Raw genomic sequence first — 24,658 nt, 5'->3', positions numbered from 1 at the left:
TCCCTCTGATTCCTCCACCCCTCCTCCTCCTCTCCCTCTGATTCCTCCCCCTCTCCCTATGATTCCTCCACCCCTCCTTCTCCCCTCCCTATGATTCCTCCACCCCTCCTCCTTCTCTCTATGATTCCTCCCCCTCTCCCTCTGATTCCTCCACCCCTCCTCCTCCTCTCCCTCTGATTCCTCCTCCTCTCACTATGATTCCTCCCCCTCTCCCTCTGATTCCTCCTCCTCTCACTATGATTCCTCCCCCTCTCCCTATGATTCCTCCACCCCTCCTTCTCCTCTCCCTATGATTCCTCCACCCCTCCTACTCTCACTATGATTCCTCCCCCTCTCCTCCCCCTCTCCCTCTGATTCCTCCCCCTCTCCTCCACCTCTCCCTATGATTCGTCCCCCTCTCCCTCTGATTCCTCCACCTCTCTCAGACCTGGATGACCCAGTGATAACGATACATCAGAGTGTGGGTGAAGCAAAGGAGCAGTTCTACTTTGAGCGGACAGTCTTCCTGCGCTGCGTAGCAAACTCCAACCCTCCTGTCCACTACACCTGGAGGAGAGGCAGGGAGGTGCTGTCGCAGGGCTCAGACTCTGGGGTGGAGATCTACGAGCCGTTCTTCACACAGGTGAGAGACACATTTTCATCTCATCTTCAATGAAGCGTTTTAGTTCATGACATGAAGCTGTCGCTGTTAGCAGCATCAGGTCTGTGGGAGAAGCACAAGAGTTCATTAAAAAGAGACGTTAGAGCACAAAAGCAAAGCTCGGTTTGAACAGGTACAGGTCAGGTTTTACAGCTCGGCATCGTCCGTCCTGCCCGAAGTCAGAAAGTAGCCTCCAACAATGGTGCTCCACAGCTGTTTCTGCACACAGGGCTAGCACACCTAGCAGAAAAAGTCACAGTATTGTCCCAGATGTTTTAGGACACGGTGTTGTACAGAGCTCTGAGACAGGGAAACTTGCGTCCTTGATGTTGTCGTCGTGTTAACTTCATGCTTATTCAGGATATTTACAGCTAAATCAGCAGCAGCAGATGTTTGCAGGTGTTGTTGTTGCAGAGTGTCAAACGTCCTGAAATGACTGCATTTGAATAGGAATTATTCTGATCTCATGCCTCGCTGTGTTCCTGCGACGTGGTTCGCACCACCCTCAGTGACAGCACACACCTCTGATCTCAGCTCATCTCCCTGAACACCTGAATGCAGATTCACTGAGTGATTAATCAGTGTGTTCAATACAAATGATCAGTTTGTCTTTGAGTCTCTAACAGTCGTTTAACGTAATCCTTTTCACAAGTTTACCTTTTGATGAGCTTACAGACGTCTGCTTATGATCAGCAGGATGGGAGAAACACTAACAAAGCGTTTAGTTTAACGCTGCCATGATTCCTGTTGTGTCCAAATTACACATCAGCCCTCGCGTGTTGGACAGACGCAGACTTTACTAAACTTTCTTTTTGTCTTAATAATCTGCAGCAACTAATGTGTTTAGAAGGAAGTGAACTGAGCTATAAATGCGTCTCCACAGAGAGATTCAGTCATTTAACTGTGACACAGACTCCAGCAAATTATTCTTCCTCATTTTGTGTTTGCTCCCCTTCCACAGAGCTTCATCAGTGAAAGTCTTTTTAGTTCCAGCCTGGTTTCCTTTTTCTCACTCAGTCCTCGGCTGTGGCCAAAAATAGCTGAAAGTTGGATGTTTTTAGCCTCGCAGTGACGTGCAAAGCACCGCTGATTTCTACAGCCTGGTGAACAAATATGTGTTTATTGGCTTGATGGAAAAAACCCTTAAAACTTGCTATGAAAACAAAAATCTTGGCAGATAAACCAGTTTGTGATTCCAGTTCTGAATCCAAATGTTCTGTGTTTAACAGTTGGGAAAGTCATAGTTTAAGCCTCATCCTCGTCCTCCTGAGGATTAAAACCTCTGCAGATGGAGAGTCCAGATTTGCCTTTTTTCCCTTTGGCCGAGGTTTGGATTTAATTTGGAGCAAAGGGAAGCCAGCCAATCAGGCAGCTAGTTAGTGGGCCGTGTAATACCGCAGCGGAGATAACATTCACGGCAGATTTGAACGCTGTCGACTGTAATGCCTTCAGCCCAGAGCTCACCGACCGGTTAACCCCTCCCCCCTCGCTTCTCATGGGCTGTAATGAGAAGCTTATCTCCTCCTCCTCTTCCTCCACAGCCAAAGAGTTGGCTGCCATCTTTGCACAAACATCCCATTTAAATGTCATCTAATCTCATCTCATCTGTCCGTGAGGCGGAAGGCAGCGTGGAGGCTGCCAGTGGAGATAAGAGAGATTTGGCAGTGAGGTGGAGACGGGAGGAGGAGGAGCGCGAGAAGCAGGAGGAAGAAGGATGAATTTGCTGTCTGTCAGTTTACTGTAATTATAGTTACACGTCACGAGCACAGAGACATCTCCAATTATTTGTACTGCTGCGTGCACATCTGTGAGAGAAACACAACAGCAGCTGTTGTTCCCTGGATGAGCAAGATGTCCCGTTAATCACCTCAGTGCTGTTTGTGGAGGACATGCGTGTATTTCACTGTTCATTTGTTATTGAAAGGTTTAGTTTGAGTATTAGACGAATCAGAGCAAACATAAGATGGTAGTGAAAAGAGAATCAGAGAGGAAACCCCACGGTGTTCGGAGCTGATCGCTGACCGCAGGTGTTAGACGCGTGGCACACACCTGTAAGAGCTGAAACAGGTCCAGTGATGTGCGTCTGTGTTTCAGGGAGAGACAAAGATTCTGAAGCTGAAGAATCTGCGGCCGCAGGATTACGCCGACTACACCTGCTTCTCCTCCGTCAGGAACGTCTGTGGCATCGAAGACAAGAGTGCCCACTTCACTCTGAGCAACAGGACAGGTACACAGAAACCCACAGAGCTTCACCCACAGTACAGAGATCAGCCGTGCTTTTATCAGTAGCACATTCATGTTGTTTTTAACCCTTTAAGACCTACCATAGAACCAAGTCCTCCACAGCATGTATATTTTTACAGGCTGTGGAGCCATTTTTGGGAGCATTTCAAGTTGCTATACAGCAATACAACCATTAGAGCCCAGATTTTAACAATATGTCTGCATTAAGTGCATAGTAATTACATAAATTGCAAAAAAGTGCAATAAACTACAAAAAAATGTAAAATCGTTTTTGCTTTTTTAACATATATTTCTAGTTAGAGAAATTTAAGAGGCTTATCCCTCAAAACTGTAAATGCAAAAAAGTTGCACAAAATAGTTTCCACAGGAAATTTATTTTAAGTGTCTTCATAGTTTTATTTTTGAAATACACCAATTTTTATACACCGCTGGAAAAACGAAAATAAATATTATACTGCAAATTTGCAAAAAAAAAAGCAGCATGTGCATCAAAATAAACTATTTCCAGCAGTGCAATATGAGTCCTCAGCATCCCAGAAACGACACAGGAAGTCATGAAGTCAAACATAACTTTTAAAAACACCAGTATAGGCTCATGAGGCCCTGATGGTAAAAAACTACATTTCCGCAAAATGACGTCACTTCCGGTTTCGGGCAGGTCATGGCGGACATGCGATAGTTCGCGCTGATGGACGTAGGAAGTGTTACAAACAGCTGATCGGATCGGCAAAGTGTGTTGCTGGAATATTATGTTTTTGTTGCTGCAAGTGCTTTTTATGCAGTTTTTATGTGGAAGGAAACTGTGACCGAGGACAAGCTGATGGCATCAGATGTAAGAACAACTCCACCGGTTTCATATGCAAAACAAATGATTGCGCTAGCTCACGTGGTTGCAGTGCTACCGAGATTTTAGAATAGTTACGCAAAACGGAGCGTGCCCGCTCTGACCGGCTTTAAAGGGTTAAAGACTTCATTATATAAAGTTAGTTTTAATGCTTGGTCCCCTGAGTCGTGGCAGATGGCCCCGCCCCTCCCTGAGCCTGGTTCTGCTGGAGGTTTCTTCCTGTTCAAAGGGAGTTTTTCCTTCCCACTGTCACCAAAGTGCTGCTCATAGTGGGTCATGTGATTGTTGGGTGTTCTCTGTTTTCTTTGTCGTGTCTGTTGAACCTTACAACGTGAAGCTCTTGTTGTTGTGACCTGGTGCTGTGTAAATAAAAGTGCACTGAACTCTGCAGCAGTTAAACACAGACAGTACCATTAACCTTTTAGACTAATAAAAATGGAGCTTTTGGTTTAGCTGTGCACTGAGCTTCAAACGTGTCTCCAGGAAATGAGCCGTTTGGGCCAGCCTCACGCCGTCAGCTGTAGTCTCTGTCCTGGAGGGCGCCACTTGGATGTAGCGGCTCGATCTGCTGCTTGACGTATGAGAGTACTCACATTTTTACAGCCTGGCGTTGCTTTTCTGCATGTTTCGTTGTGAGTGTGTGCGACTGCGCCTGTGCGTGCACGCCGTGATGGTAGAAATGCAGCTGTGTGAGGCGCCGTCGCAGATCTCTTCTTCTCTTTTTAAACCTAGTTGTGTACTTGTAATCTGTGTGCGTGCAGTCACATGCACGTTCTTCATGAAAGGTTTTCCTCTGCTCGCTCAGGCTGCCGCTCTTGACCGGTACAGTAGATCCCACCGCCCCATGGCTCGATGGGATTTACATGATGTCAGCTTAACAGAGGTCGACTCAGCTATTTTTACCTCCCTCGTTATTATTTCTGCATTTAGCTGCTTTTCTGCAGCTTGTGCTGTGCAGCTGGTGGAGGGAGTTGCTGTCACGGTTCTGGGTCCGTTGGACCCAGTATTTTGAGTTCATTATGTTTTGGTACTTTTGCATCATGGATTTTCCTTTATGTTTCTCTGGTACTTGGTGTTTCTGTTATCTTGGTGTTTTTTTTATATTATGATCTGATACTGTTGTGATTATGATTATTATTTAGTAGACTTTGGTCAGCGTCTAGTCTGTCTCTGTCTAGTCTGTGTCTTAGTAAAGTGTGTTTTGTTTCCTGCCCGCACACAGAGCCCTGACAGATGCTGCCTTTCTTTTACAATAAAAGCTTTTCTGCTGTGTTTCAGCAGCTGGACCAGGAGTAAAATAATTGTTTGAATTCTGAAGTAAAATAGTTGCTTCCTTTGTTGACATGTTAGGAAATTGTGACCTGATTGAAAATCATGTAGTTTTTGGGATTCTTCACATTTGTAACTCGATTGAAACGTTTTGACTTTGTGGAAGGTTTCTTGCTGACTTTGACTTCCTCCTCATTTCCAACCCTTCCATCTCCTCCTGCAGCTCCTCCATCTGTCAAGCTCCTCCTGGACGACCCCCTGGTGGTGAACGCCGGCGAGACGATCACTTTGGTCTGTGTGGCATCGGGCGGAGACCCTCATCCCAGTTTAAAATGGATGAGACCCGATGGGCAGCAGCTCCCCAGACGGAGCGTGGTCAAAGGGGGCACGCTGACCGTTCCTGCTGTTGCTATTGACGACGGTGGTGTCTACAGCTGTGTGGGGTCCAACAACGTTGGGAATCCCGCCAAAAAAACCACCACCATCCTGGTCAGAGGTAGGTAGAGCCTGAACGTTTGATCCTCGAAACATCTTGAAAAACGAGTCTTTGTCTGTCTGTGGAAACATCCGCAGCTCTCTTTGTCACACCCGAATTTAAAGCAATGACCTGCAACAGTCAGATTTCTGTTCATGCATAAAGAGCTGGCTGGTGAACAGCTGACATGGCCCTCCCCTCACACTGTGACAGAATGAGCCTAAGTGACTGGTCCAAAGTGGCGTGGACTGGGTTGACTGGGATTTATTTCTATCACAGTCTCATGTGAGCACACTGGTCTCACTGGGAACTGGTTTCAGCTCTGATGTCTGAAGTCTGTGTGCCTCTGACAGTAAAAGAACAGCGCTGCCATGTTTAGATTGCACGGGCTGCTGCAGAGTCGGCCCGACACATCAGCAGAGCAGCATTTATCTGTGCAGAGAGACTCTGAGTGTTTCAGCTCCTCCTCGCTGTGTGTCGTCCTGTCCTGCAGTGTCGTGACGAATTGTTCTCAACTTCATCAGCACGTTTCAAAGTTTGGATGACGCATCCTGCCGGAGATCGTCCCATTTTACCTTTGAAGAAAAGTCAAACATGAACCATCACTGAGCCATGGGACTGTACCTGTAGCCACCTGTACATTAGAAACCCATGAACACGTTCAGGTGCTGATGCCAGAGGAGGGTTCAAACTCTGCACTCCCTGACCCAGCAGAGCAGTAGCCCAGTTTGTGCAGGGACCTTTTCCTTACATGGTTTAAACAAAGAGGACCTTTGATTTGAAATTTGCTGGTTTGAGAGGAGTGGCTTCTTCTGTGTTTTGCTGTGGCACTTGTTTTGTTCTGTGTTTGCTGGTTTGATTTAGTTAAATATAGAAAGATGCCGGAGAAACAAGGTCTTGTCAAAAGACACAACTTTGTGTTTGTGGAACACTGACGTGCTCCTTTGAGAACAGTATGTTTTCTCTTGTGCATTTCCTCCCTCTGTCCAGTGGCGTTTATTCAGCTTCATGAGTCATCTCAGTGGGTGTATGTGTGCGCTGTTCCTCCCTCCGTGAACATGACTACCGTCACGAAAAACACCCAAATATTCAGTTCAAGAGAAAAGCAGTGAAACGTGTCAGGTGTTGTCATTGGCACCGTGATGGTGATTGTGCGCCACACTCATCGGCAGACACACTCACTGCTCGTCAGTGCTGCAGCTGACATCTCCCTCTCTATACCGCATCACAGTGGACGTCCGCTTTTTTAAGGGCTTCAGTTCCTGAAGTTATTTTCTCCGTTTCAGGAAATCCTCATAGACTCAGTGTGGAAGAGTGAGCCAGGCCAAGCAGCAAGAGGAGGTGCATCATGACCATAAACATTTGATCTGGACATAAATGAAAAAAGCACTGCTGCATCAGTGGATTGTGTGCATAATTAGTTTTAATTAGAAAGAACTACTCATCCCATGAGCCATGATCCCACAGTGAGCGGCTCCTTTTGACCTGTGATCCTTTTCACTGTGTTTGACTGAGTTTGTATGGCTGTGTGCTACGTACAGCTGCTGAGACAGTACAATGATGCAGTACCAGTTCCCTGTGAGTGGATCACATCATCAGGTGTGATAGCTTCCTTGTTAATAACTGTGAATTCCTGGTAGTTGACTGTGCATCGCTAATATTATGTCTCAGCCGCACAGAATAAGTAGCTAGCAGGGGTAGCGCTTGCTAACGTTAGCTGTGTCACCCTGGGTGAAATTTGACCAAACCCCCCTCAGCAAGTGTCACCTGGCAGCAGCTGTAGCGGCAACAGCATCATGCTGAGGCTAAAAGACTAAACTTCACCTGTAAACGTGCTGAACTGTAATTGTCGCGGCCTTTTACGTTCCAAACACCAAAAAGGTCCAAGAAAAGGCCGTGGGTGGCAACGGGAGGTTTGTTTTAGAACGCACTTCTGACTCCATTGTTTAAAAATCATATGTGGTTTATTTCGTGGAAAACTATAAACAAAAATCAGCCAAATAACTTCTTAAAACTTAAAATTAAACGAAAGTTAACTTAATTTGCTTTAACAACTTCAAAAGTGGTCAAAAAATCATTTTCTAACCCTCCCATCTTCCCATCTGACATTTGGCAAACAGAAAACGAAAAACCTCTTTACCACACCCATCCAGGGTGCTCTTAATCTCTTGATTAATGGGAGGGTCCATAAGCTAATAAACCAATCACTTTCCAAAAGCTTCTCCAATAAAATTAATTACAAATTTACATAACAAAACCAGGTCAGAATATTCTTACACCTTCAAAGAAAAAACAAAAATGAATACAAATTGCATTTTATAAACATTCAACAAAAATGGCCACAACATTCCGGCCCCTAATTCCTGTGTAACATGAATTATATCTGTCTAAGTGGCAATCACAAAATGCAATACCAATAATTTTCTTCAGTAGTCCATCCGTATAAGTCTTCTTAAAAACCAAACAAAAGGAAAGGTCAATGTTCTATGATTTCAAGTCTCTGTTGTTCATGTGTTTGCTTTGTGTGTATTCAAAAAAGGTGTATGTTGCTTAATGGAGTGTAGAGCAAAGTGAGTGTCAGTGTAAATGTAGAGCCAGAGGTTCCAGAACTTGGCTCAGTTGGAGGTAAACATTCATTGTTTCCTCTAGATGGCCTCCACCAGGAGACATATTTTGTTGATTGGCCTCTCCAGCTCATTTGTTCGTGTCTTAACTCTAACACGGCGAACTACTCCGTGTGCATCGGCCATGGTTTCAGTGATGCGGCCAATGGGCCAAGAATTTCTTGGTGCAGCTCCATCAACAACAAGCACAACATCACCAATGCAAAAGTTCCTACGAATCTTGTTCCATTTCTGTCGTTCCTGGCTTTTGCCGTTGTCTTTGACACACTATGCAATCTCTGATTATTTTTCTAGCTGCTGAATTAGCATGAGGGATCCAGTATTGACGGCGAAGGGTTGAAAGCATGTGATTTCTTCCTCTGTGACCAATCTTTTTGTGAATATGCTGAAGAATAAGCTTTGAAACATGACTTTCTTTTGGCAAAATTGCAGGATGTTTTGTTTCCTCAGGTAAATCCGCTTTACTCAGTCTTCCACCCACTCTCAAGACACCATTAGCAACTACAGGATCAAGCTTATACAGATGACTTGACTTCCTTACAGTGCCAGAGTTTAGGGCAGTCATTTCATCAGCAAAATGTTTTCTTTGCACAAAGCTCACTATAGCTTCCTCAGCCTTGGACAAATCCTCAGTTTTGAGCAGAGTGTTCCATTTATCATCTTGCTTAACACATATTTGACTTCCACAGTGCGTGCCCAGCAACTTCTGTCTTTTCCTTGTTTGCAGTTTAAGTCTTTCTTTTACTTTCAGGATCCATGCCACACACCTTTTTAATTTTGTCCAGCTGGAGAAGTACAACAGCAGCTTAGTAGTGGGACACACATCTTCTTTCAGCACAGCTGCACACAACACTTTTACTTCTGGGTCAGCTTCCAAATGGACAGATACACAATTCATGCCTACAGGCCAGTGAACAACAGGTTTACTGAGAAATTCTGGACCATTGATCCAGGTGGAAGATTTCAGGAAACAGCCAACTGTCATTCCTCGAGAGGCTGCATCAGCTGGATTCAGCTTTGAACTGATGTACCTCCACTGCTCAACTTTTGTCAAAGCATGAATGGTGGAAACTCTATTAGCTACATACGTTTTGAACCGTGTGGTTGTGTTTGCAATGTACTGTAGCACAGTTGTGCTGTCAGACCAAAAGACTGACTCACTCAGATTAAGATTGAGTTCAACTGATAGCATTTTGTCCAAGCGCACAGCTAAAACTGCAGCAGCCAGCTCAAGACGTGGGATGGTGACTTGTTTTAACGGCGCCACCCTTGCTTTACCAATAATAAAGGAAACACACACTTCCTGCTTGCTATTAGATAGCCTAAGATATGATACAGCACCATACCCACTTTCACTGGCATCACAAAAGTGATGCAGCTGTGCACTTTCTATCTCCCCAAATCCTTTGGGTGTGACACATCTACTAATACTAAACTTGTTAAGAAGAACTAAATCCTCAACCCATTTTTGCCAAGTTTGTGCCATTTCTGCTGGTATTGTCTCATCCCAGCCAAACCTCAGTTTACATAGATGTTGCAGAATTTGTTTTGCAGGCAGAATGACTGGAGCTAAGAAACCCAAAGGGTCGTAAATGGAGCTGACATTGGACAGAATACCACGTCTTGTAAGTGGTTTGTTCTTGTTCACAATACTGAATGTGAAAACATCACGTTCAATATCCCATTGCACACCGAGAGCTCTTTCTGTGGGTAGCTGATCCTGACTAAGGTCCAGCATCTTTACACCTGTGGCTCTATTTTCCTCCGGGATCTGACAGAGGACAGAGCGATCACTACATACCCACTTATTGAGCTTAAATCCCCCCTTGGCACACACTTCAGTAAGCTGCTGATAAAGTGAGATGGCCTGCTCAACAGACTGAGTAGATTTAAGACAGTCATCTACATAAAAACTATGCCTGATTGTATGTATAACCTCCTCTGGGTACAGATGTTGGTTGTCATCAGCAGTCTTTAGTAGTGCATAGGTGGCACAGCTGGGGGAGGATACTGCACCAAAAATGTGGACTAGCATTCTATGTTCCACCAGCTGTTTTGTGATGTCACATCGGGCCACCAGAGAAAACGTAAAAAGTTTACGTGTTCCTCAGCTACTCTGACCTGATGAAACATCCCTTTAATGTCTGTCATAAGCACTATTGGACCCTGCCGAAAGCGTATCAGCACACCTAATAAAGTGCTAGTCAGATCTGGGCCTTGTAATAGCTCTTTGTTCAGTGATGTTCCAGAAAATGTTGAAGCACAATCATACACAACACGCAGTGTTTTCTTGCGGGGGTGGTAGACCCCATGATGAGGTATATACCACACCTTTCCTTCCTCATTCTTCAACTGTTCTTGTGGTATGATTTCTGAATGTCCCTCCATACTAACATTGTGCATGAATTCTTTGTATTCTTTAAAGAATAACTGATCCTTCTGAAACCGTTTTAGCAGATATTGCGCCCTCTGCTGAGCCACCTGCTTGTTGTTTGGCATTCTTACTTCAGGTTTACGAAAGGGTAATTTCAAGTAATAATGGCCATCCTTAAGTACAGCTGACTCTGACATTATGTTCATGAACTGTTTATCTTCTACAGACATTTCTGCACGCTCATTACACTGGCTCTCCACAAAATCTTGATTATACTGCTTAACCAGCATTTCCTCTAAACTACTTATAGAAATGCGGTTTACCTGGACAAAACTAGCATCATGCTCATCCTTTTCACTACCCTGATTGAGTGGCCCATTGACAACCCAACCGAGACGAGTTAGCACAGCATAGGGTCCATTACCCTCACTGTTAATGATTCTCCAAGGTTCCAGCGCTTTGGGAGAATTTACACCAATAAGCAGCCCAATGCCAGCATTTATCGGTGTCAACTCAACATCCTTCAAGTAAGGCCATTTTCTTAAGTTTTCTTCTTCATGGATATTTTCTTTAGTGACAGGAATAAACTTTTGAGTGTACACATCAGGCAACCTCAAATACTCATTCTGTTTCAAAGCAGCTACTTCCATACCAAAAAGTTTATAGCTACTTACTGGCCTTTCCTGACCCATAGTCTTTAACATGATTTCCACTTTTTTTCCAGATGCATTTAACTGCATCATCAACGCCTCAGTGCAAAAAGTTGCAGAGCTGCCGGGATCAAGAAAGGCGTACGTCTCCACAACCTTCGTCCCATTTTCCAACTTCACTTTTACTGGAACAACTGACAAGGCACATTCATTAGACCCGGCCCCAGTATGGCTACCAAAGTTCAAAGAAACAAGAGCATTTGAGACTGATGATTCTTTACATTCAGCTTTAGCTGCTTGCCACTGCCGTTCATTTGAGTCTATGTGGAGAACAGTAGGGTGATTTTTGTTACAGGTGTGGCACGTCAAACGATGTGGACAAGCTTTACTCATGTGGCCTCTCTGTAAGCAACCAAAGCATAAACCTTTACTCTTAAGGAATGTCACCTTTTCTTTGTTGGCTTTTAGTTTGAATGAGTCACATACGTCCAAAAAATGAGTTTGGTCACAAAACAAGCACCGAGTTTGGTCTAACCCTTTATCTTCATGGCTTATCTGAGTCCGTTCCGGTTTGTGTTTGTCATTGATCTGTTCTGAAACTACAGCTACAGAAGTAGCAAAGCTACTGCTTTTAGTTTTAAGCGGTGTCTTTGATGGTTTTGAAGCCATCTTTTCTGTTGTGTTTTGACTTTCTCCAAAAACAGGATCTAATGCAGCTTTTGTTTGCTTTTCAAGAAAATCAAGAAGATCTTTAAATCCTGCTCTGCGATCGCACTTTTCTGTTATATCAACGATTATTAGTCGCCATTTATCACGAAGTCTAAAAGGCAACTTTGAAACAAGAATCCTCATATTGGTTGAATTTTCCAGCTCATCAAGAAACCCAGCTTCATCCATTGTGTTGAAGCAGCTTCTTAGAAAGAATGTGTAAGCTCGTAATGCTGAAGCATCATCAGACTTTAAAACTGACCAGTTAAGAGCCTTGTCTATAAATGCAGACGTTATCTTTGCTCTGTTACCAAAGTTCCACTCAAGCTGCCTTTTTGCCTCAACATAAGCTGTCTGTGGACTCATGTGCATACAACTTCTCACTAAAATTCTGGGCTGTCCTGTAGTAAACTGTTCTAAATAATAAAGCCTATCCTGCATATTATCAGTTTTAGTCTCTATTCCTTGTTCAAAAGCCTTAAGAAAGGATCTAAAACGCAAAGGATCACCACCAAAAACAGGAATGTCTATAGCTGGAAGCAGTGACAACCTCTGTTGGTTTACAAGCATCTGAGTAATTTCATTTTGCTTTGTCATAATCTCTATTAGAGCACTGCTGTGAACATCAACCTGTGAAGAGATTGGCCTTGGGCTTTCCCCTTCTGGTTTGACCTTAGCAGGTGCATGTGTCTCTAGGGGCATTGGCAAAGGAGAATGAACTAAAGGGGCTTTCTTTGTTCTTGGAGCCTTTCGAGCTGTAGCAGCAGGTATGAACTCAGTAGATGTTCCAGAAGGCGCTGTAATCCCGCCTTCTGATTCAACCTCAGCCCTGGATGCAAGGCTCTGCCGATCCTGAGCAGAGGTGAGAATTTGCCTTTTTGCATCAGCCTTAACCAACTTAGTTCTTAGAGCCAATGCTTCTTTTCTTGCTTTTAATTGAACTTCTTCCAGTTCGAGCGCATGTTTTTCTTGCAGTGCGTCCACCTCCGCTTTTAAAGCGGCTCTTTCCACTTCAGCTTCCATCAGCGCCATTGAAGCCGCACGCGAGCTTTTACTCCTTAAACTTAAGGCTGCAGTAACATTACTGGGCGCTTTACTAGAGCCCTTGCTGACAGGTTTAGCAACTCGTTCAGAAATCATGTCGCTCGCTTCTTGCGCTACTTGTGAGACACTATCATGCGGCGCAATGTCACTGTCATGAGATGCTACCTTTGATTCAACATTAGAGGCTGCAACTTCATCCTTTTGTGGATCAGGGTCTGCATTTATCCAAGTGTCGATTTCATGCAGAAAGTCTTTAAAACTGATCAGCTTAGGTTCATACCAATCGCTGTGATCCGTTTCTTTTTCATCATCGTTCAGCAATTTTTGAACTGAAGTCTGTAAGTCCATAAACTCTCCCAAATAATCATTAAATGTTCTCATGTGTTCATCTATGGAGGCTTTTGATTCTCCAGCATCAAAGAGAGCATTAATGTCATTTCGTTTTCTTGTCAGAACGCCAAGCTTCGCTCTGCGTTTTTTAATTAAATTAAAAAGCTCTCTTTCTTGTTCCTCCATTTTAACCAGCAAATTTGTTTCACAAGGTCCAAAAGATAATTGTTTAATACAAATGTTTCATGTTGCAGCTCAGCATCTCGGTTGATCCAAACAAAGTTTCGCATTTACTCACGAACTTTGCGTTATTTTTTCAGTCCATTCTGCGAAGATCCAGTCTTCCAAGTCCAATCTTGCAAGCTTTTCCATCTTCCAAGTTGACATCCAAGCGAGTCAAAATGATTTTTTGACTTAAATGTCGCGGCCTTTTACGTTCCAAACACCAAAAAGGTCCAAGAAAAGGCCGTGGGTGGCAACGGGAGGTTTGTTTTAGAACGCACTTCTGACTCCATTGTTTAAAAATCATATGTGGTTTATTTCGTGGAAAATTATAAACAAAAATCAGCCAAATAACTTCTTAAAACTTAAAATTAAACAAAAGTTAACTTAATTTGCTTTAACAACTTCAAAAGTGGTCAAAAAATCTTTTTCTAACCCTCCCATCTTCCCATCTGACATTTGGCAAACAGAAAACAAAAAACCTCTTTACCACACCCATCCAGGGTGCTCTTAATCTCTTGATTAATGGGAGGGTCCATAAGCTAATAAACCAATCACTTTCCAAAAGCTTCTCCAATAAAATTAATTACAAATTTACATAACAAAACCAGGTCAGAATATTCTTACACCTTCAAAGAAAAAACAAAAATGAATACAAATTGCATTTTATAAACATTCAACAAAAATGGCCACAACAGTAATACACGGTCCTTTCCATCTTTAGCTGCATAAAATGTGCTGATTGTTCACTGGCTACTGTATCGTTTGCACCTCCACTTCACATGCAGTCTTTTCTGCTAACAAGCTGTGAGCAGGATTCAAAGGATGTCTCTTCCTCTTTACAAGTTTCCACTGGTGACTCAGGAGTTATCCACTCAACCTCTCACGAGTGTCCCTCTGGGGAGAACAAGTGCAGCCACTCTGCTACAAGTGATACTCAGTACACAGAGTTACAATCAGTTATTGCCTCATCCAGCAGATGATGGTGGATGAGAAGATTTCCCAAGCTTGTGCAGCGTCAGGTCGAGCTTTATCCAATCTGAGAAGGCTTTGTATCCAGAATGACTTCATACAGGTGTCAGGCGTAAACCAGTGCTTTGTAACTGTTTCTTTGCTGATGTGAATCCAGCAAATAGCACTTTGGTTTGAGTTGGTTTTAAGAAGATAGAATAGAATAGAATAGAATTCAACTTTATTGTCATTGCACATGCACAGGTACAGGGCAACGAAATGCAGTTTGCATCCATCCAGATTATTTACACAGAGCTATACAGTAGTGCAGTTAAGATAAGTGAGGGTGTGGATAATTTCTACAGTTCAGTCCATGTTATTATTGTGTTTGAGGGTACAGTTGTCCATTGTGTGTGTGTGTATGTTCAGTCCATGAGTTTAACGTGGGTCAGATGTCAGGAGGCAGAGTTCAGGAGTCTGACAGCTGTGGGGAAGAAGCTGTTCCGGTACCTGGTGGTCTTAGTCCGGAGGCTCCTGTGGCGCCTCCCAGAGGGCAGGAGGTTGAAGAGTCCATGTGATGGGTGACTGGGGTCTCTGATGATTTTCCCAGCCCTTTTCAGACACCGCTTCCTGTAGATGTCTTTCATGGCAGGAAGTGGTGCTCCGGCGATGCGCTGGGCAGTTTTCACGACCCTCTGCAACGCCTTCCGGTCCGAGGCAGAGCAGTTCCCGTACCAGACTGTTATACAGTTGGTCAGGATGCTCTCGATGGTGCAGCGATAGAAGTTCACCAGGATGTCTGAGGACAGGTGGTTCTTCCTCAGAGTCCTCAAGAAGAAGAGGCGCTGGTGAGCCTTCTTGACCAGCTTGGAGCAGTTGGTCGTCCAGGTGAGATCCTCGGAGATGTGGACTCCCAGGAACTTGAAGCTGTTCACACGCTCCACAGCCGTCCCCTTAATGTGGATGGGTGGATGTGGGTCAGCATTCCTCCTGTAGTCCACGATGAGCTCCTTGGTCTTCTCGGTGTTAAGCAGCAGGTTGTTTCTGTCGCACCACTCAGCCAGACGATCCACCTCCTCCCTGTAGGCGGCCTCATCGTTGTCACTGAGGAGGCCAATCACCGTGGTGTCATCTGCAAACTTAATGATGGTGTTGGAACCATCAGCAGGTCTGCAGTCGTGGGTGAAGAGGGAGTAGAGGAAAGGGCTCATCACACAGCCTTGTGGTACACCGGTGTTCATTGTGATGGTAGATGAGCAGCGGTTATCCAGCCGGACATGTTGGGGGCGGTTGGTCCAGTAACCATTGCAGATGAGGGAGCTGATGCCCAGGTCTGTCAGTTTCCTGATGAGTTGTGAGGGGTGGATTGTATTGAATGCTGAACTGAAGTCTATAAACAGCATTCTGGCGTAGGTGTTGTTGTTGTCCAGGTGTGAGAGGACAGAGTGCAGTGCGATGGAGACTGCATCCTCTGTGCTCCTGTTCTGGCGGTATGCGAATTGGTGGGGGTCCAGGGTGGGGGGGAGACAGGATTTGAAGTGTGCTAGGACCAGCTGCTCTAAGCACTTAGTGATGATGGGGGTGAGTGCTACTGGGCGGTAATCATTGAGGCAAGATGGGTTGGAGTTTTTGGGTATCGGGACGATGGAGGTGGATTTGAAGCAGGCCAGTACCACAGCGTGGGCCAAGGACAGATTGAATATGGGTGTTGGACTTCCTCACTGGCAGAACTCAGGTGGTGAGGGTGGGCAGGTGCTTCTCCAACAGCATCACCATCAACACAGGAGCACCTCAGGGATGTGTCCTCTCGCCACTGCTCTACTCCCTCTACACTTCAGACTGTGTGGCCACCCATGGCTCCAACACCATTGTGAAGTTTGCTGACGACACAGTGGTGTTGGGTGCCATCTCCAACAACGATGAGGCGGCCTACATGGATGAAGTGAAGAATCTGGCATCGTGGTGCCAGGACAACCACCTCCAGCTGAACGTCAGCAAGACCAAGGAGCTGGTGGTGGACTTCAGAAGGGGTCAGCACAGAGACTACAAGCCCATTATCATCAATGGAGCTCCAGTGGAGAGGGTGCAGTCCTTCAAGTATCTTGGTGTCCACATCTCCTCAGACCTGACATGGGCTGCCCACATTCAGGTCCAGACCAAAAAGGCTAGGCAGCGCCTGTATCACCTACGACAACTGAGGAAGTTCAGGGTCTCTCCAAAGATCCTCAGGATTTTCTATACAGGCGCTGTGGAGAGCATCCTCACACAGAACATGACATCGTGGTTCGGGAACAGCTGTGTGAAGGACCAAAAAGCTCTCCAGAGAGTGATCCGTACAGCAGAACGCTGCTGCAGGATTGCTCTCCCCCCGCTTCAGGACACCTACACCAGGAGATGCCGGACTAGAGCAGCGCAGATACTGAAGGACCCGTCCCATCCTGGCAACAAACTGTTCCAACTTCTGCAATCTGGTAGAAGGTTCTGCATCTTCCGGGCAAGGACAGAGAGACTCAAGAGGAGCTCCTATCCCCAAGCCATCCGTGCCCTAAACACACACACCCGCCCTCTCACATCATCTATAATTGACTGAGACAGGACTCTTCCAGACACTAAACCAAGGCACAATGTACATTTCAATTCCTTTAATTTTAAATATGTTTATATTGTCTATCCTGTAAAATAGTCAGATATCTATTCATATTAATGTACAGAATTCACCTGCTTGCTGCTACTACTGCACATTCACCCAGTGTATATACTATATGTATGTATATATATATATAATGTTCTTCCTCTACACCCCCCCCCCCCCCCCCCCCAATTTTTGCACATGTCGAGGAGCGTGTCAGGCTACATTTCACTGTGTGTTATACTTGTGTAACTATGCATGTGACAAATAAAGAACCTTGAACCTTGAACCTTGATATGTCTGTGAGCACTCCTGCAAGCTCCCCAGAAGATGTCAGAGGCATCCTGAGAGCTCGGAAAGAAGAGCGTTTGTGAAGACGTTTCACCTCTGAGAAGCTTCTTCTGTTCTAGGGTCAAATGGTTTTAATTGTTTTCATCTTCATCTAAACTAAGTGCTGGTCGGCTATTTTCATCCTCTCTCTCGGATTGTTCTGGTTCAAACTGGAAAGGTTGAACAGGAGCCATTTCCAGTGCGCCGCTAACTGTGAACTGGATGCAGTGCAACCGTTTGACGTCACTACCCAGAGTGCATTGAGAAGTAAATAACAATGGCGGCCTACTGGTGAATCGTTTTATATAAAATGTGCTTAAAAGGAAAACATCTGGTGTATTTTAATACCACATATATGTTATTGAAAGCACAGAGCATATTTCAGCTCAAACATGTGTTAACAGCCGGGTTCCCTTTAAGGACACGCTGCACGTGGTGATACCCAGGCTAATAACCGTGTGGGAATTACCTCGTACGTGCAAACAGCTTTATTCCCACCACCTGTGTTAGATTTGGCACTTTTCATAGATCTTAATAAAGAAATGGGAACAAATGTGTTTTTGTTTCCAGCTGGTTCTTTGCTAAGTTGTCTGTTATATGTAGTCACAACACTGGTTCAACTCTTAGTTGTTTTATGAATGAGTCATGGGTCAATATTAAGTGGCTTCATTAAACAAAGGAGAAACAGTGAAAAAGCAGCCAGTGTCCACAGATGAAGCTGCAGGCTGTCAGAACAGCAGCGTAGTATAACGAGCTGTGAATGTCAGAGTCATTCACACGTGTCACCATTTTTCCTGCCTCCACACATAAACCTGACGTTACTGTGTATTTGCTCCCTCATTGATCTCACCACATGACAGGTGACATTTATGAGCAGCTAATCAGTCGGCAGTGGTTTCACGGTAGAGCCGACGCAGCGCTGACAGCACATGTATGTGTGCGCAAAGGACTCGTTTCATCTCGAGCATGTTGTTCTCTTTAAGCTGCTACAGTACAGCACTAACATCACACATACGACTGTGTTCTGACAGAGACGGAGCTATGTGTGCGTGTGTGTGTGCACGACTGCATCCACCTCTAGTTATGCAACAGACCTTTTACTGACGCAGTAAAACACACACGCAGCGTTTTGTTCTGAGGCGTTCTTGCTTTAATCTTAATGAACAAGGACAATCAGCTGCTCGCCTCACACACTGCAGCTATTTATACACACACACAGTCAGCATATGTTAAGGTATTTGTAGTGATTTGGGGGATGGGTTTCTTTGTCTTAATCCTCATTTTGATTGGTTACATGTATCTAAACCAGGCAGTCAGTTTTGGGGCTGCGACTTCCCTTAAAGGCAAGTCCTTCAAAGTACAATGTAAGGTTACGATTTAACTACCCAATCTAACAATAATCATTTTGCAATTAAGCATATTAATTTGACAACATCCAAGGGATTTGAAAGAACTTAAAATTAAAGTCTCTATTTGTCTTGAAGAAATCAAAACTATGTCCAAGTTCTTGGCCATTTTAAATGTTCTACTGCATTTATTGCTACTGAGTTGTTTTGGGAGTTTACATGCACATCATTCATGCAGAGAAACTTACAACAAGAAAAAAACAACAGCAACAAAACATCTGTACTATTGAGTGTTTGTTACCAGCAGTAAGGCAAGAACTTTGCTTCCAAATATGTTCACTGGGAGGAAGTCCCTGGTCCCCCGTCTTCATCTTGGTCTGTTTTCTTATTGCATCGTGTTTTTCTTGCCTCCATACCTGAAGGAAGACACTCGCTCTCATTGAGGAATCCGAATTTTGCAGATCAAATTTTTGTGACGTTTCAGGCGTTTCTCATGATGCAGCCGCAGCTTGGTTAGTCATGACTAAATAAAGTTAAATAGGCAAACATTAGAAAGTTAACCTGGTTTTTATATTCTATTTAAATCTAAAAGGAAATTTCTAACTTCAACTATGAATTGTTACCACACATAATTTGAACATAATTAGTAAGGGTTCATTTCATTTGCAGAAACGATCCAACCTCTGAGCCAAAACTATCGTAACAGATTTCATTTAATCATTAATAAACACACTGCTTTACCTACATTAGGACCAATCAAAGTATCCTTTACCTCCGGGCACCAATAAGTACAGTATTAAAGATCTGTGCGTGATAAGGCAAGCTGTACGATTTTAGATTGGATTTCTTAATTTTAATTTCCACTGATGTTACGAGTCGATTTAACATGAATGGTAAAGGATAGATTTCTCACCTTAGTCCTGATTTTGATTGATATATGTGCCATATTTCTTAATCTTAGACATATTGATGTAGTACCAGAGTACACTGATCATTAAAGGTTTTGTCACTGATCTCAAGGGTGGATTTATCCTAAGTACAAAAGCATGCCTGTGTTTAAAAACTATAGTCATTGTTACACCTGACTCATTATTGTTGGCGGCGTTTCTACACAAATACACTCCGCTTTAACCTAAATGGGGACATTCAATGGGAAACTTTCTTTAGGGAACTGGTGAATACAATAAACTCTGATTATTAAACATTTGCTTGTGTTAAGGCAGACCTTCCCAAAGTGTGGGGCCCGCCCCCTAGGGGGGGCGCAGAGCCATTGCAGGGGGGGCGCGGTATGAAAAGGGGAAAAAAACAAAAACAAAAAAAAACAACGCTTGTGCACTGCTAGCATGTTAGTCCCCAACCCCGGGCCACAGACCGGTACTGGGCCGTGAGTCGTTTGGTACCAGGCCGCAAGAGTTGAGGCTCGAATGTGAAATTTATGGTTTTCAGGGTTTTTATCGTTAACTCGGTTTCCCTGGGTCTTTCCCGTGTGTTATGAAAGAATTGTAAAGATTTACACGTTACCATAGCGACCAGAGAGCATAAAGGGGCAGAGAGGAGGAGGCTGCTAATAAAGTTACACAATTACACAGTGAATTCGGGTTTATTATTATATTTACAAAATACCACCGTTTGTGTCTCGGTCGTATCATATTATATGGTTGTATTTATCGGCCACACCTTAAAGGCCGGTCCTTGAAAATATTGTCTGACATTAAACTGTCCGTGGTGCAAAGAAGGCTGGGGACCGCTGATCTAAAAGGTACTTTTGAGGCCACCATCATTTGCAGCTGTGGATCGTCTTCTTGCACAGACACGCTCTGTTCACCTGGTTTGTTCACGAATGGGCCGTGCATCCATTCTTTTGAAGTTCGGGGGCTTTTTGTGGTTGGGAAGTACCGCTTGAACTCTTTTGAAAGCAGAGATGTGTGGTCTCGCACAAGCTGGGAGAATTTTGCCTCCATCTCTTCCCAAGGCCCTGCTAATGCTTGAAACATGTCAAATATCCCTCTGTGCACTTGGCAACCCCACAATTCAAGTTTGGCTTTGAATGCAGCTACTTTGTCAACTTGAAGGGACGATTTGCGACCCTGTCACTGAAATGTGCTGCTGGTTAGGACTTGTTTTTCCTGAAAGAAACCTCAGCAGTAGCTCTTGTAACTCCAACTCTGGCCAACGATGGACAGGCAGCCATCCTTTAGCATCCTTTACCATTTGTGCCCAACATCCATCTCTGCATCCATCAAAGCTGCTCGAGCAGATATGAGTGTAGGGGTGCTTGCTTTGATGTAGTTCATGACTTTAACTACGTTATTCAATATGCCAACATTTCCCTGTGAATGACACACAGACTCACATGAATAATGGATTAACAAAACAAGATTCTGGTGAATCGTTGCATATTCATACAACAAAGTGATTTATCCAAGATAATCTGAACGTGCTGGTGAGTGTGAACTGGTGTAACTGGACCGCTTTATACATCAGACATCGTCCTGACGATCCATCATCATCAAGATTTCTTTGCTAATGCACTAAAGGAGCTATAAAAACTCCTACCGACACTGATCACACAGATTCAAACAATTCATGTACAACAAACATGAAAATGTGACACGAGTTCTGTAGGATCAAAGGCAAAGCATCATCGATCCTGTTTGTAGTGACAATAGACAGTTTTAGTGTTACACTGGTGGGTAGCACTGTTGCCTCACAGCAAGAAGGTCCTGGGTCCACAGCCGCCATGTAAGTGGCGTCAGTGCAAACATCCTCTGTTGGTCTCACCCATTTTCCCAGTGCAGCATTCATCAGTGTCCAGATTGGAAAAAGTAAGCAACATCTAAAACGCAGTAACTCGTTTACACTTCTTTAACCATCTTGAGCAGTAAAGTCTCAGTTGGAGCCACTTTGGTACTTTGTAAACGTTGTTATTTTTTCATCACCTAGAATGACGTCTGCAATGAAGGAATCAGAAAATGAAGCATTTTCATCACGCGTGATGCCGCGGATCAGTCTGGACAGAACAGTCGTGATGAGGGTAATGAATCCTGTCAGCAGTTAGAGTGAAGAGCAGCACGTTGCTGTGGACGGTCCCAGGATTAAACTGAACAAATGGCTTCAGTAATAATTAAGCCCCATTCAGACGGATTAGTTGCTCTACAGCAGGAAGGGTGATTCTAATAATTTAAAATATGAAGAGACAAGACAAAATATGTGGGTGTCATTGCTCTGATAGGAACTAATGAGATACTGACGTGGGAAACAAGCCTACACAACGACCATTGTGCCACCAAACAAATTACTGAGTCAGGGCTCCAGACTAACCTTCTGCCACGGTTTTTAAAAAAGGCGCACCACTAACCCTAACCCATTCCCCACCAGTTAGGCACACCCAAATTTTTCAACTGCATTGCTTAACACCGCAGTTTTACATGTGCACTTTTTTGTGGGGGAAATTGCCGTCCACACAGACAATATTAACTTGTAAATGATTCACTAACAATGTTGTCAACACAAAGTTCTTTATTTAGAGCACATTTCTAAGGAAAGATAAGTTACTGAAAAAGTGCTTGTGCTTAAAGTGCGTTGGCACTCTTTGGCAGTATTGTAGACAATGTTAAACTTAATCATCACATCGGCTCCTCTGACGACCTGCTTGCCGCTGAAAGGCAGTGTTAGAGGGGACACTTGGGCAGTTATCGCAGCATATAATGTGTTTCCTGGATACACTGTGCTTTTTCAGCATTCAGAGGTTGATGGCTCCGTGTCAGAGCTGGCTATGAATTTCAGACAGTTCAGGCCTTAACTTAACAAAAAATGTATCAATAGTTCTTTTCATCTTTTCTTATTACCCACAGCTACATCCCCTCTGTCAGGCCTAGGCTGCTCATGAGGGCTGGGCATCATCACTGATTTCTATATTCAATTCTGATTCACAAGGTCCTGATTCGATTCAGTTTTGCCTGAGACAGTCAGAAATATTATAATTCTGATCATTTATCAGAACTGATACATGTGGGACTTTAACAGAGGTGTGAGCATCACAGTAGAGGCCTTTGTGTCAAAGTAACTGAGGATAAAACAGAAAAACATGAAGGAGATTTTCCTGGCCTGGATTTTTATAGCAGAGAAACTTAAAAATATTCTGCAATATTGCATAATTTGAAAAAGTTTAAATTTCTTCAGTAGTGAACAGCAGAAATGAGGCTTTCTTGTCTGAGGTCATTTAAGTAACAAAGACAGCAGCCGGCAGCGCTGTAAGCAACGGTAGACTGATGGGTAATAAGCGAATGCAAAAAACAGAGATTTGAGACGGGAAGCTGTTCTTGACGTGCAGAGAGAGACAGCTGTGCATGAAGTGCATTTTATCGTGGTGGAAGCAAAACAGCAAAAGTCAGAGTGAATTAATGGCGACATTTATCAAATGTGAATTGTAGCACGATATATACATAAATGTGTGTGTGTACAGGTACGAACCCTGTGAGTAGACTGACTTAGCCTTAGCTAAGGAAGTAGAGCAGGTCATCTGCCTGATCTAGATCCTTCTGCCCCAGTCTGCATGCCAATGTATGAACTGAATCCTGAGGTCCTCCTGATGCACTGTTAGATAGAAAACAAGTGCTCGGGGCTACGACACCTGTGAAGGGCTTTGAGTGCTCCACCAGCAAAGAACCAGTCAGTTTAAAATGGAAACAATTGTGAATTCAATAAGTTAAATCGAGGTGACGCAGATACTAAAAATCTCAGAGGAGTTCGATTCACAGTGACTACAACCTCAAGGTCAAAGGTCAACTTTTTGGAAAATCCTATGAATGCTTTAATTCAAGGACAAAGTGGTGCAGCATTTAGGTGTGTCTGCCAGGAGGGAGCACTGCTGTCATTATTTTGAGCTTTTGCTGCAAACTTTAAAAAGTATATTAACCTCCTGGGACCTGCGTCCACATATGTGGACATCACATTTTGGGTCATTTAGACCAAAATACTGTCCACGAGGACATTATGCTGCCACTGTTCCATCAAAATTTAAAACGAATAATGTGTGGCTCTCATTGTTCTTAGGAACAAAAATCGGGTAAAAACAAATCTGGTGACTCTTTGTTTTTAGATTCATCGGGTCCAATATTCAAACATCAAAGAGAAATTAAAAATGCTGCTGTGGGAGAGTTCGGGTCTTTGGAGGTTAAAGATTTACTAAATACAATTTGAACCCCAACGAAACAAGAGCATCCAGGGAAAGCTGTGGATGCTCTGAAAGATGATCATAAAACATCCAACCCCTGAGTCTTTATATAGAGGGGTACTTTGTAATATAGCTAACATTTCTGTTCAAATGCGCGCGTGACAGATGCTAATAGATAGTAAGAACCTGACTGGTCGTCGCAAAAATTCAGTTGCAGGTTTTGAGTTGGACACTGTTCATAAATCCGTCAGGTTGATGCTGCAGCCTTTTGAATAATTTAAGGACCTGAGTTCCACAAAACAGCGGTTGTTTCTGGTAAATGTCAAACTTGTTGGACCCTCCGTCGGCTTGCTGCTGAACTGCTGCTCTTTCAGTTCATTCCTAGGCTCAGATTGGCTCATTGAGTCAGATACTCTGTTCGGCAGTTCATCGTTTTTGATATTCATCTTGGTCCACGCTAAGGCTGTCCCCATAAATACCCCCAAATATCACCTTTATTTGGATACATAGTTGACAGCTAACTCACACTTGTAATAAAGTTACTCCTTTTCAGCTCCTCTTCACACACTCGTGTTTGATGTCTGGTTTTAAATTTACCTGGCAGATGAATTGTCTGTTTTTTTCCTGCTGGGAGTAAAATTATTTATGAAGAATAAAGCTGAACGCTTGTTGTCGGAGACGTTCAAGGACTCACGCTCCCTCAGATAAAGCACGTTGTTTATTTCAGTCGCACTTATTTAAACGGACACTCAGCCCTCACCTCCACAGACACATCAAACCACAACACCTGAGCATCTTCATC

General features: G+C 43.9%; 1 protein-coding gene across 1 annotated transcript in view; it reads left to right on the top strand.

Moving 5' to 3' along the window:
• Positions 1-24,658, top strand: part of LOC308389121 (MAM domain-containing glycosylphosphatidylinositol anchor protein 2-like) — a 139,928-nt gene that overhangs the window by 57,454 nt on the left and 57,816 nt on the right. Inside the window, exons 4-6 of the mRNA XM_080870272.1 lie at positions 426-622; positions 2,735-2,867; positions 5,221-5,493. Of these exons, the coding sequence (XP_080726398.1) occupies positions 426-622; positions 2,735-2,867; positions 5,221-5,493 (603 nt within the window). The remainder of the gene's footprint in view (positions 1-425; positions 623-2,734; positions 2,868-5,220; positions 5,494-24,658) is intronic.

This window comes from Rhamphochromis sp. 'chilingali' (assembly GCF_963969265.1).
Source record: "Rhamphochromis sp. 'chilingali' genome assembly, chromosome: 21".
Classification (NCBI taxonomy): Eukaryota; Metazoa; Chordata; class Actinopteri; order Cichliformes; family Cichlidae; genus Rhamphochromis; species Rhamphochromis sp. 'chilingali'.
The sequence above is the reverse complement of the archived record's forward strand: the minus strand, read 5'-3'. Positions and strand labels throughout refer to the sequence as shown.